This window comes from Nematolebias whitei, chromosome 14 (assembly GCF_014905685.2).
Source record: "Nematolebias whitei isolate Nwh7 chromosome 14, NemWhi1, whole genome shotgun sequence".
Classification (NCBI taxonomy): Eukaryota; Metazoa; Chordata; class Actinopteri; order Cyprinodontiformes; family Rivulidae; genus Nematolebias; species Nematolebias whitei.
This window is the reverse complement of record NC_056511.1, coordinates 33,586,177-33,599,925: the sequence shown is the minus strand read 5'-3', so window position 1 is coordinate 33,599,925 and position 13,749 is coordinate 33,586,177. Positions and strand designations below refer to the sequence as shown.

The 13,749-nt window shown below is 38.5% G+C and overlaps 1 protein-coding gene across 1 annotated transcript in view; it reads left to right on the top strand.

Annotated features, from left to right (window-relative positions):
• LOC119420633 (protocadherin alpha-C2) overlaps positions 1-9,316 on the top strand; it is a 31,245-nt gene extending 21,929 nt beyond the window's left edge. Inside the window, exon 4 of the mRNA XM_037688052.1 lies at positions 7,346-9,316. Coding sequence (XP_037543980.1) covers positions 7,346-7,659 — 314 coding nt within the window. The 3' untranslated portion in view covers positions 7,660-9,316. The remainder of the gene's footprint in view (positions 1-7,345) is intronic.
• The last annotated feature ends 4,433 nt before the right edge of the window (positions 9,317-13,749 follow it).

Genomic DNA, 13,749 nt, shown 5'->3' with positions numbered 1-13,749 from the left:
CAGCTTCTTGTCCATCTCTGATCCACCCGACCACTGCAGAGTCATCTGAATATTTCCGCAGATGACTGGAGTCTGTTTTGTACTGAAAATCTCAGGTGTACAGAGTGAAAAGGAATGGTGAGACTACAGTCCCCTGTGGTGCTCCTGAGCTACTGACCACCTAGCCAGACACACAACCCTTCAGTCTCACAAACGGTGGTCTGTCCGTCAGGTAGTCTTTGATCCAGGCGATTGTTGAGGCCTCCACCTGAGTCTTCTGGAGTTTCTGACAAAGCAAATCAGGCTGGATTGTGTTAAATGCACTGGAGAAATCAAAGAACATGACTCTCACTGTGCTGTCTGCCTTTACTAGATGACAATGAGTTTGCTGAAGCAGGTGTATGATGGCATCTTCAACTCCAAGTCCACGCTGATAAGCAAACTGCAGTGGGTCCTGATATGTGCTTGTTTGTCTAGTCAGGTGGGTCAGCAGAAGTCTCTCTAGGACCTCCATGATTTGGGATGTCAGGGCAACAGGTCTATAGTCATTAAGGACTAATGGGTGAGTTTTCTTAGGCACTGGAACAAGACAGGATGTTTTCCACAACACTGGAACCTTCTCCTGGGTCAGGCTAAGGTTGAAGAGGTGCTGCAGAACCCCACAGAGCTGCTCTGCACAGACCTTCAGGACTCTGGGACTGACACCATCTGGACCTGCAGCCTTGTTTCGGTTCAGTCTCTCCAGCTGCTTCCTCACCTGACTTCTAGAGACACAGAGGGGGGAGGCAAAGGAGGTATCAGCATCTTCTGATTTGGTTGAAGACCAATATGTAGAAGAAGAAGGGTCCATGACTGAGAAGGTAGATACAATATTTGAGGTATGACAGGACAGCCTTGGGTCAATGGAGGGTGATATGTATGTTTGGCTGTGGGCAAGAGAGGAGAATTAAGTTAAGCTAAGTTTAAGTTTAGAGAATTATATTTTTTTTTCTGATCCAATTGAGTACCTAACAGCTAGTATAAAAGACCAAAGTAGATTGGGTAACACTTTACAATAAGGTACACAAAATGTGCTTAACTACTAGAGAACACATCAGAAACAAATCAGGAGCTAATGGGTAGTTAACCAGTACTTACTGGGGAACACACAGCCAAGCCTTATTAGGGGACTACTGGTTTGTTACCACAGAAACAGAGGAGAAATTCTCCATTTGGGTTCTGAATAAAGCCTGCACCAGTGAGGTCACAGCTTGTAATTGTCCAAAACCTGCTTTCTAGTGATTATTGGTTTTATTGGATTTTCTTTTTTATAAACCTTTTGACAAAAGACATTATCAATTTCATAATCTTGTACTGCTGTCATCTTAACTATGTCTGACTATCACTTACTGAGTACCAAATCATTGCCTGGCTATTATTTTGTTCACTGATGTTCACCCCAGTAAGTACTGGTTAACTACCCATTAGCTCCTGATTTGTTCCTCTTTGGTTTCCTTGGTAACTACCCATTAGTTCTTGATTATTTCCTCTTCATATACAAGGTAACTAACCAGTAGTCCTTTAATAAGGCTTGTGTGTTCCCCAGTAAGTACTGGTTAACTACCCATTAGTTCCTGATTTGTTCCTGAGGCGTTCCCTAGTAGTTAATAAAATTTTGTGTACCTTATATTGTAAAGTGTTACCATGGATTGATCTTGTTCAAAAACAGTTGCGATCTTTAAAGTTTTATAGTGGTTCAAATGTTATTTTAAAAATGTTGGATTGTTGTTTGTATTATACAAAGCTGCACCAGAAGTGCTGCAGCTAGCTAGCTGCTACCACAAGTAGTGCTTGCAAATAACTCAAGGGTTCTATGTAATGCAAAAATCATCAATTTAAAAGTTTATAAAATAGTTGGCACAAATCCCCCCAAAACTTTTGACATCAGTGTTGCTTTAAGACAACAGCAGCAGTATTTGAATCATAAATTTCCTCCTTTATATGAGAAACAATTTACTTTGGCGCACCACTGATACCATTTAAATAGGACTTGTAAACACCACAGGACCGGGATTTAATACCCAGATTAAACACAAACAGTTGACATACTGTCAAATGTCCTAATCCTTAGAAACAGATATCATTAAAGCTTTACGGCAAAGTATATTACATATAACCCAATAAAGCTAATCATAAGATAAGATCAGACCCATAAAAACTGTGAATAAAAACCACAACAAATAAGACAAAAATGTAAACAATTCAATAGTTTAATTTCACTCCAATCAATTGCTGTTGCTAAAAGTTCGCATTTTGCATATTTTCTCTCTTGTTCTGTGGTTTTGGCACTTGAAATTTTTGTACCATATATTATTATATAACACACAACCTGAACACAGTAGTTGTTTCCCTCATTGTGTTTCGGAGTAAATAATGGTGTACCACAAGGCTCAGTCTTAGGACCCAATATCTTTACAATCTACATAGGTAATGTAGGTCAGAACATTCCTGATGCATCCTTGCATTTATATGCCAACAATATAGTTGTTAATTGTCGAGCTAAAACAGTTGTTAAGGTTTTCCAGCTTTTACAGTCTACATTCGACATCATTCAGTCAGACTTGTTCCATCGTAAGCTGGTGCTAAATGCTGATAAAACCATAGGGATGTTGTTTTCAAACAGAAAGTTTGTACCAGCAGTCCTTCCTCCTATCTTATCTGCAAATGGTGTCCCTATTGAGTTTGTGGTTTCTTATAAATACTTGGGAATCTTGGTTGATGCACATCTCTCTTTCAAGCCACATGTCAAAAACTTGATAAATAAACTGAAAGTAAAACTGGGTTTCTTTTTCGGAAGTAGATCTTGTTTAACGCTGAATGCTATTAAATACCTTGTAGCTGCTACTTTCCTTCCAGCCACTGGCTGTGGTGGCATTACTTACATGAATGTTCCTGCAAGCACCTTGCAGATGTTGGATGCTGTCTATCATGGTGCGCTAAGATTCATAACTGGTTGTAACTATCGTACCCATCACTGCACCCTGTATTCACTGGTTAACTGGTCATCATTAACTTCACACAGACTCTCACACTGGTACATTTTCATCTTTAAATCACTCCTTGGCCTGCTGCCTTGATATATCTCCTCTTGCATGTCATGTCATCAATGCATCTATAGAGTGCACTCTCAAGACATCATTACCTGCAGCATCCCCTCAGTGCAGACTGAACTAGGCAAAAAAAGCCTTGTCTTACTCCGCTCCTGTTTCCTGGAACGCCTTTCAAAAAGATCCAAAGTTGTCGACTTTGACCTCTCTAGGGCATTTTAAACAATTGTTAAGTTCGTGGCAAAAATTAATGCAGATGTGTTCCTGTTTTGAGTATTTTACCTTGTTTCATAATGTAGCTTGTTTTCATTTTTGTTTTACATCACTAATTTGTTTACTTTTCGTTATATATGCATTTTATGGCTGCTTATTATTGTGTGCACCTTATCTGTGGTTTGTCTAAAACAGGTCTCTCATGAAAGTAAGTCCTCGTGACTCAGTGAGACTAACCTGGATAAAGAAAGGTTGAATGAATGAGTAAATATGATTATTTTTATAATGACTCCTATCTCATGTCTCTGTGATGCGCACAGGCTTTCATTGGAATGATTAAACATGGCAGCAATGCTAAACTCTTAACCAACTAGCACAATAGTGTCCGTTTCATCTGCTCCTGTTGTAGTCAGTACACGGGCTTCATTCTCCTGCTCGGTGATCTTGCTGCAGGGAATTAATGAGACAACATCCGTACAGGCATAACAAATTTTTAAAATAGTGTTTGTCCCAAAGGGATGTTAGTAAAACCATTTCAGCACTCGAGCAATCTCATAAATAGCCTACAAAGGAGGGGGGGGAAGACAAAGTTTTTTTTTTGCAAAAGCTCATGTTTGATCTAAATAAAATCCAGACCGAAAGTAGGTCAGTGCAGAGGGAACTGGTGTGGGCCTGAGAGCACCGTGTCTGCAAAACCCGCCCACCCCCATCCTTCTTACTGCGTCTCTCTCATCCTCCCTCACATGCTCTTCATCTCATCCAACACTCCCTTTTTTCATTCCAAAATGCTCAACCTTTTGACCCTAATGGTTATATTTTATTTTCTCTTTTCAATATATTCCATTCTACTTCAAAAGGCTTGTTTTATTTTTGCTACTATGCCTCTTTTTCCTGACTTGCCATCTTTTTCGATTCAAACCCATCCTTTTGCATCAAAGGCTGAATCCCTGTCTCTGGCTGCCTACATGAGTGGGATTACGCTGCTGCCATCACCCATATAAAACAAATGATAGTCATAGTGTCAGGTTAAACATTATGAGGTGTTTTTTTTCTCCATACCTCACTTTCAGCTATGTAGACCGCATTGCAGTTATGAAAATTTCCGTGATACATACAGTGCAGATACACTCGAGACATATGCTGATAAAATGTGCTCTTTTTCCATTTGTCAAAATGAGAAGCAAGGTACAATACCTCCTTTATTGTGCAAAAGTAAACAATAGTTACTTTGTTAATGTCATACAAAAAAATCATCAAGAATATATATTTTTTGCAGAGACTGACATTTTCCAATGCATGTAATGCCAACTCAGGAAAACATGGACACATCTTAGCACAACCCTTGAGTTGTAATTTTTGCAACATTGATAGAACTGTATGGTGCCAGGTGGAATCTGGCTTTACTTGCCATGAGTTTGATTAATCAAACTTTGACTCAAGCATGACTGTTTCCTCATCGGATGGGTTATTTGTACAATTTTATTTTTCGCAAGGTAAGCCAACTCATAAAACTCCTCGTCTGATATGACATTGGTTTAATTGCGAATGTGATGAAGTGTCCCAGCTCACTTCATCTGTGTAGCTTCACTTTAATGATTTTGTATTAAGCAACCGAGAGGGAAGGGATAGTGTAAATTATGGTTTAGGAAAACAACAGCCATGATCTGGAAAAACAAAATGCCTCCAAGAATAAATTGTACCACGTACTGTAACTTCCAGCTCAGAACCCAACCTCTCTTTTCTACAGCCAAGCTGTAATACAGTATATCTGTTTCTTCCACATATACACGTTTTGAAGTAAAAAAAATATATAGAGAGAGAGTTGTCAGGAAATCACTGGTAGTGTTCGACAGTGAGAAAACTACACTTCGTCCTACCAACTTGATTACATAACTAATATCAATCACTTTATTGATTACATGAGTTTCACTCAGACAACAAACCTTCACATATTTTTCTTTAGGTGCAATTGTTTCCTGCAAAAAATAATTTCCAATAACTTAATCTGGCCTGTACTAATTAGGTTTTTCTTCATTAAAACATTTAACAAAGAGATGACTCAGATGACATCAACAGGATTAGAGTACACCTAAAGCAGTCTAGCAAGACATCTGTACTGGAATACAATCAGGCAGTATTTATATCTTGAACCTATGCATCATATATATACACACACTCATACAGAGGGGGTGTTTCTCAGGTCAGGAGGACGTGAACGGATACCTCGAGGTAAAAACAATCCTAACTATAGACATGACTTGGAACACTTTTCTTCGTTAGGACACCAGTTCGAACCACATGCAGTTTCCCTGAAACACAAGCAGGACATCAGCTCTTACAGAAATATTTTATTAATGTTATGTGAGAGCAGCAATAAACAATTGGCGTATAAATAAACATTTTTTTTAAAGTACAAATATGTTTTCTCATGTTACTCAATATGACTCACTGCACACTGGACTGATTCCATTTTATCAAAAGCTGGTAGTGTTGAACATATGAAAAACACGTACGCAACAGTTCCACTTTAATATGCATTATAATGCAACCTCTAATTGAGTGAAATCACAAAGTATGGATGTGCAATATTACAAGATCTTGCATAATCTTTAAGTGCTAAAATTATGTTGTAGATGACTGTAGCTATTTTATGCAGTTTCATTAAAATTTGTTCTTTGTTCTTGAGATATTTTACCAACATACAAAAATGCTTTACTTTAAAACTTTATTCAAAACTTGCAAGGAAAGATATTGCACAGTGCGTTGAGCTTGATTTATGTGATGCAATGACTTTCTGATACTATGAATTTTAGCTCAATATTCTTCCATCATCCATCCATTCATTCATCCATCCATCCATTATCTCCTGCTTGTTACAAAGTTGGGTCGCTGGGGGCAGCAGTTTGAGCTGGGAGGCCCAGACATCTCGTTCCACAGCCACCTCTTCCAGTGCTTCTGGGAAGATTCCAAAGCGTTCCCAGACCAACCGAGATACTAGTCTCTCCAGCGTGGCCTGGGTTTTCCCCTGGTTCTCCTCCCAATTGGACATGCCCAAAGCACCTCCATAGGGAGGAGTCCAGGGAGCATCATTACTAGATGCTCAAAAAACCTCAGTTGGCTCCTTTTGATGTGGAGGAGCAGTGGTTCTACTCCAAGTATCCCCCAGATAACTGAACTCCTCACCCTATCTCTAAAGGAGAGAAGCTCATTATCTGAACAAAAAAATGTTCTTCCTGTCAGTTGGCTGTTGCAGCCCTCTTGAATGGGGTTGAATCTAAAAATCAATTGGTTCTAGATAACTTCATTATTTTCTTTTCCTGAAATGTTTATTAAATTTGTCCTGTGGTTCCTGGAATTTTTTTTTGCTAACAAAGTGTTGACTCCAGTATTTAAAGGCAAAGTTTTGAAGACTGGTCTCACTGGATCAGTTAATGTTCAGAGCATTAGTTGGGGATGAGACTATAATGTGGAATTTTAGCTCAATAACTCTGAGCTTTTGTTGTTGTTGTTGTTTTTACTAACAATTAGCTGTGGTGGCCATCTTGAATGGTACTGACTCCAAAAGCTAGATGTTCATCCAAAGACACACAGAAACATGGACAAAAACATTATCAGCTGGTAATATATATGCAAAAAGCACCACAGTAAACATTCTTAGTGATTTTAAGAAGCAAGTCAGAAGAGGATTTAATATTTTCTTCTTTTTTTTAATATAATTTACAAAGGGTTGATTAAAAAATAGCACTTCTACACTGTTATTGTAAGTTTGGCCAATTAGGTTAGAGTTGACTTCTGTATATTAAAAAAAAGTGTCTAGTCTGACTAAAGATAAAGTTAACATATATTTTAAATGAACTTCATTGTTAGTTTACTTTTTAATTATTGTCTTTTAAAATTACAGTTTATTAAATGGCAGCACTTGGAGTGTTTCCTCTAAACTTGGTCAACTTTTCAAACTATTATACAGACATGATATCATCATTGAGCTCTCAATGTTAACTTTATTTAAAACAGTTGCCATTGTGTTAGACAATTTATTTATTCTTTGCATGCCCTTTCTTTTTAAGATGGAGAGGGTGGTGGAGAGCTGTCCCCCCCAGTGGGCGCTGGAGTCAACAGCAACAGCTGGCACTTCAGATATGGCGCTGGACAAGGCTACATGCCTCCTCAGCCTCTGAAACCTGGAGAGATTCCACCTGAAGCCTTCATCATACCTGGATCTCCAGCCATCATTTCTATCCGACATGACCCGGGCCCTGTGGACGACAAAGGTGACTTCATTAGCTTTGGCAAGAAGGAGGAAGCCAAGAAGAAGAAAAAGAAGAAGAAGGACAAGAAGGACAAGAAGGATAAAGGAAAGGATGATGGTGGTGATGATTAGGTGAGGATGTGACCTGAAAGCAGAGCAACCAATACACTACCATCCCAATTTCAGAGCCAGGAAAGAAAGATGCACACATAACCTAGGGAGCCTCCATGCACCATATTTGCATAGACTTTGTACAGCGGCCAAATCCTCATTCGACCAGGCCTGGCTCCCACATCAACCAAACTCCAACTGTTCTTTTATCTAACGGCTGGACTAAATTAAAACAGAAAGCAATTAATTCATTAGATTTGCCTTTCTGTGATTTGCGTCCAGCTCTCACAAAACCCCCACCCAGTTTGTATAATGACAACAAAGCACCCAAAGAAGTGTGCTGTTTGTACCTGAGCATCGTCCGCCGCGGGGTTGCTGGTGTCAACATCTCCAGCAACCTCGTTGTTTTTTGCCAAGACAACTTGAAGTGAAAGCCAAACTGAAGCGGACAAAACAAATGAAACAGAAGTTTTGTCTTCAATATTATGGAGGGCTTGTAGGAGTTCAGAAAATGTGGTATTTTATAAAAAATTAAAAAAAATTGATAAAAGAAAAGAAAAAAATGAAAAGAAAAACTTTGAAAAAAAAGTACCAACACAGTACGAGCTGCGTACCATACGGTAAGCACCTTTAAGAGGTTGAGGTGACTGAGAGAAGCCGGACACACTCAAGCACTCAAACAGCTCTGTTTCAGTGTAACATAGCACATAATGCAGGCGGACGACCTGCACTGGGTTGAACCATCAATGCGCAAGTTTGTTCCCAGGTTAGTTTAGAGGAAAGTGGCTTCATAGCTGATGACTCATTTGTAATTAGCAAGTTACTAAAATCTAAATGTACAGTCGATATTAAAAGTTCAGTTTAAGCTTGTATCTATGACAATGAAACACGAGTCAGCACTATCGGTTTGCTGCTGATTGTGGGAAACTGTGAATTTTGAAATGAATCGTTGGGCTTAAATGCTGTGATTGGACAAAATCATCCATTTTTGTCTCTATAATGAGAACAGTTTTTACATGTTTTTGTCCGCTCTCTGCAAATTATCCATGGCTAACCATTTTTTCTAAACTAACTACTGTGATTTTGGAATTTTATATTATTGGCATCGGCGTTTGTGATGAGCTGTTCATAGAAAAGTACATTAGTTGAAACCTTAGATTGTATATATGCTAAACTGGACACCAAAGCAGAATGCGGAAGTTGAAGCCAAAAGTAAATCTTCGCCCCCTAGAGGCTGCCCGCAGTATAAGGTTTAGGTCTATGCAAATAAATAGACGTTTTGGCATCAATGGGACATGCTGGCTTCACTTTTATACAAAAGAAGATGAACATTGTTTATCTTTATATGCAGTCTTTGGTTGAAACTCAAAGTGATGACAAATAATCAGATTTAATGTTCACTTTTATGATTTATCTAATGCAATATTTGCTAATATAAACTCAAAATTGAGAATTTGAATAGAGTTCTTAAAGCAAATCTCATCACATGAGCATGTTGTCTGTTGTACAACCAAACGGTATTTTTTGTTAATAAAAAGAAAACACTGAAAAATATTCCAATGCAGCTGGTTGGCAGACGTATATAATGTGTAGAAAATGGACAGAAACATGGAAAAATTATTGCTAAAGCACTTCAAGTTACTAAATGACATGGAACTTATGAAGACAAAAAAAAAAACATGATTTGTGGAGAAAAAAACAACATTTGTGCTTTACCGTTAGTGAGTGCAGCTTTGTGGCAATGTATCATTTGCACTATAGCTTTATTGCTTGCTTAATTATTTAACTGTTTTATATGGTTACAATATAATTGATTTTTGTGACAATATTGCTTGTAATTTAGCGTAAACTGGAATAAGGTGCTACTTTAAGGAAGACAGGGAACCTACATGCAGCGGATGCAACCGACCCCTAAGCCTTGCTGCTCAAACTACGATCGATATGGTCCTACCTATTAACGCCATTTATCAGAACACCCAGTCAGATATACACACTTCTGCACACAAACACTGTCCTTGCTATAAAAACATGCATAAAGCAAACACATATGTTTCCTCAACAAATACTGAAACACATATGAACAGCCCAACAGAGAAATAAGAATCCACCCTTTTATCTGGAAACTCAGAAACTCAAGGCCATTGCTGAAACCGGGAGTGTATTATACGGCTGAGATGCAGGAACATTGCTCGTCGCTTCTTTTCTGTTCAAGCCTGATCCCTCCGCTTCTGTCTTTGAATGTTAAGTAGTTGTTCTTCAAGCTCTGCACCACTGCCTCAACTGCTTCAGTGCTTGTAGGATTTGCTTGCCCCCGCTGCCTATTTCCTCCCTCCGCTCCTGTTTCTACAAATCAACACAGTCTGGACAATGTTTTTTTTATAAAGTCGCTCTCCTTCAGTGAACTGTGCAGCTGTAACTCAGTAACATCTGTGTATATTCATATTTACATACAAATACATATACTCATACAAAAACAGCCTTTAAGTTTAACTTCAGTGTCAAACTGAGCTTAGGCGCCTGACTGTTGAATGCTGCTCATAGTTGACAGCTCTGTCGTCTTTTACATGGGCTTGTGAGGACGCCTGACACATTAGCAGAAACTCTGATTATGCTGTGCTTGATGTAATGTGATAAGATGGAGTGTCAAAAAATAGCATTCATCTGTTAGGTCAGAGCAGTAGGAAAAAAATTTTTTGAACAAGTTCATCCTCTTTTTTACGAGCAGAGTTATTGGAGTATTTCATGTGTCTGACATCATTAACAACCAATTGGCCATTTTTTAAATGAGTGCGTTTAGCGAAAATGGAAAGGGAATTGGGGTTTGTTTCAACATGGGGTAAATTTCTTAGAAAATAGCAAGAGTGAATACAATAACTGTTCAAGGAAAATTAGAGACCACATAAAAAGAAGTACAACCACACCTGGCAAGACATTGAAATAAGATTTTATATTTGATTTTGTGCTATGTTCTTGTTAGTATTGCTTTATTGTTGTGCTTAAACATGGCTGCCAGGAAGTGCCATGTCACATTTGAGCCATAAAGAAAATGTGAACTTCAATTGGCCAGACTTTGTCAAAAAGAAGAGTAGCAGAAGCAACAAATATTGTAAGAGCTACAACGGGATTATATAAAAGTGTTGTGACATCTCACCTCATATCGCCCGTTGTAATGCTGATCTCCATTGGAGTAATGTGGGTGCTGCCGTACAGCTCAGTTCCTCCCATTCACCTGACCCCCCGTCCTGCAGGTGTACTTCTGTGCTGTCAGATCACCAAGTGGCTGTTTGCATGTTCTAAGCAAAGGAAATAGATTCTATATAGATACTATATATACATAGATATGTATTTCCACCGAGAACTGTGTATTGAAATACATGTACCTCTGATACACGTCGCCAAGAAAAAACACAAACATCAATAGACCTGCATTCATATATAAAGGACATGAGTACATAAAGATACTGTTGATAACAATAAATTGTGGAAAAACCTGAAAGAATCACATTTTTATCCTGTCAACAATGACTTCAGTCTTCTACATATATACATAATGCTATGGTGTTATGCTACGAAAGGCCTTTTTTATGGTTTTTACTCATCTGGTTTTCAAAGCTAAGAAAAACAATCCTTAAAGGGATATTTTCACCATATTGAAAGAGTGTTTTGTGTAAAAGTTATAAACATTTATTATCTTCCTTAATGTAAATAGAACTCTAAGTTTGCAGGAGTACTTTACGTCCAACTATGTTAACTATTGTTAAGCTACTGGTTAGTCCAAATGCAGTCAAAGTGGATTTCTGCTGTCTTACAACTGATTCAATTACACAATTCCCATACTGTTTTATGCAAATGCTCTTTTTAAAACCTTTCTATCACTAATAATTTGACATTACATGCTTATTTGAATATAATTTTGTGGCTATATTGAGCACAGATTGTGCTAGTGGCCATAGGTTTTTTATTACGTGGCATTTTGGTGGAAATATTTAAAATTTTCTGCCAGAATTAAATAAAATATATAATAAATAAAGTATGTTCCTATACAATGGTGAAATTGGTTCTCTGCATTTAACCCATTGCACCTGGGATACACCCAGGTGGAGCAGTGGGCAGCTATGAAGGCACCTGGGGAGCAATTGGGGATTAGGTGTCTTGTTCAGAGACACCACGACATGTGGGAATGGATGGGGATTGAACCTGTGCTTTTGTGTCCTGAGTCAGCTGCCATGCCTCTTCCCCATCTTGGCCCCCAGAAAATATAGGAAGTGCTACAGCTGGCTGCTGCTGTCACTTTTGGTGAATGCAATTAACCATAGAATCATGCAGATAACTGTGTATGGAGAAACTAATGGAGGTGTAAAGGCCTATGAATATGTTTATATATTAATCCTGCCAGACTAAAAATGTATTTATGAGGTTATTCAAAGCGTTATCTGGTATTATATCAGTTGATCTTGACTTTTACACAGAACACCACTTTCAAATAGCTGAAATATCCCTTTAAACTTGTGTTGAGCTTTGTAATGGTCAATCAAACACTAATGTGAAATGGAATCATTTATTCATTCTGCATATCTGGTTTTTGACCTGTAGGGGTAAAAAAGCAACAACAAAAAAGGAAAAAAAAGAATAAAAAACAAAAATGTGTTAAAAATAACGTCGGTGTATTCTCTGCTTGTGTATAGTGAATGTTCCTCAGTCGCCGGGCGCGGCAGCAGGGACTGGTGTACACCAGTCGACTGTGGCCGTACAGATCTGTTCATGACTTTTTTGTACACCTGCCTCTCATTGTTAAGGTGATAATAGTGATTCCTATGATTTCATCAATCTGGTAATGTGTTTTGTTAAGAAGTCACTAATAAAGTTCTTTTGGTAAAAATCTGAAAGCGTGTCGTGACTTTGTTGAGTTTAACTTAACGCCATCTTGGTTTTTGTCACTTGAAAACTTACACCAAATGAAATGTTACAAATAGAAATTGATGACTCAGATACACAGCTTTGGAAACATTATTTCTAACTTCTATTTCATTTTATTGTTTTTTTTTTTAGATTTCCATACTTCACTGATATTTTTGACACAGTTTTAATGAGTTGACCATGAGTCACAAATGGTTGCTGCACACTTGAATTAACGTCTCCTGGAGGTGATAATGCTGCAAATGTGCACTCTGAGAAATCCTAATAGCCTGCCGGCTTTAACAGAAGAAACCAGCTGAATCCCACTCTTTAGATAAGAGACAAGTGGTGGAGCTCTGAAATCCACAAAACTCAGTTTTCACTGCTTGTGTGGGCAAGCAGTTGGGCTCTTTTCAACCTGGGTTTGCTTGCATTTGTATTTTTTATTTCTTTGAGTCTGTTGCTCAACACTTTAATTAAGATTTTACAGCCTAATCATGCAGATCGAAATAGTGCACTAGTGTGTCAACTGCCTTTAAACATTATAAAAACATGTTGATTTCTCACAGGCACAGCTGGTAGAGCTGCCTCCTCTCAGCAAGAAGTTCGCTGGCTCTCTGTGCATGAGTGGGTTTTGTCCGGGTACACCGGTTTCCTCCCACAGACAAGAAACATGTATGTTAGGCTGATTGGTAACGCTAAAGCAGGGTGTCAAACTCACTTACAAAGGGGGCCAAAATTAAAACATTGTTTAAACTAAGGGCCAGTTTCAGAATCTATATTAACTCAAGTTAGATACCCAACATCTTTTTTTGGTTGCAGGTTCCTCAGCAAAGTTTAATTGGTCTCATTTGACGTTTTCTGTTACACTTTTGACATCATAATCAAAAATTACTGAAAAAAATTAAAGTATTTTATATTTAAAATAACATCTTGTGGGCCGCATAAGATATCAACGAGGGCCACATTTGGCCCCCGGGCCTTGAGTTTGACACATGTGCGAATTGTCCCTAGGTGTGAGTGAGAGAGTGAATGGTTGTTTGTCTCTATGTGTCCCTGTGATGGACTAGAGACCTGTCCAGGGTGTCCCCCGCCTCGCGCACAGTGACTGCCGGACATGGGCACCAGTGACCCCCGTGACCCAGGAAGGAAGAAGCGGGTAAAGATAATGGATGGATGGATGGATGGATGGATGGATGGATGGATGGATGGATG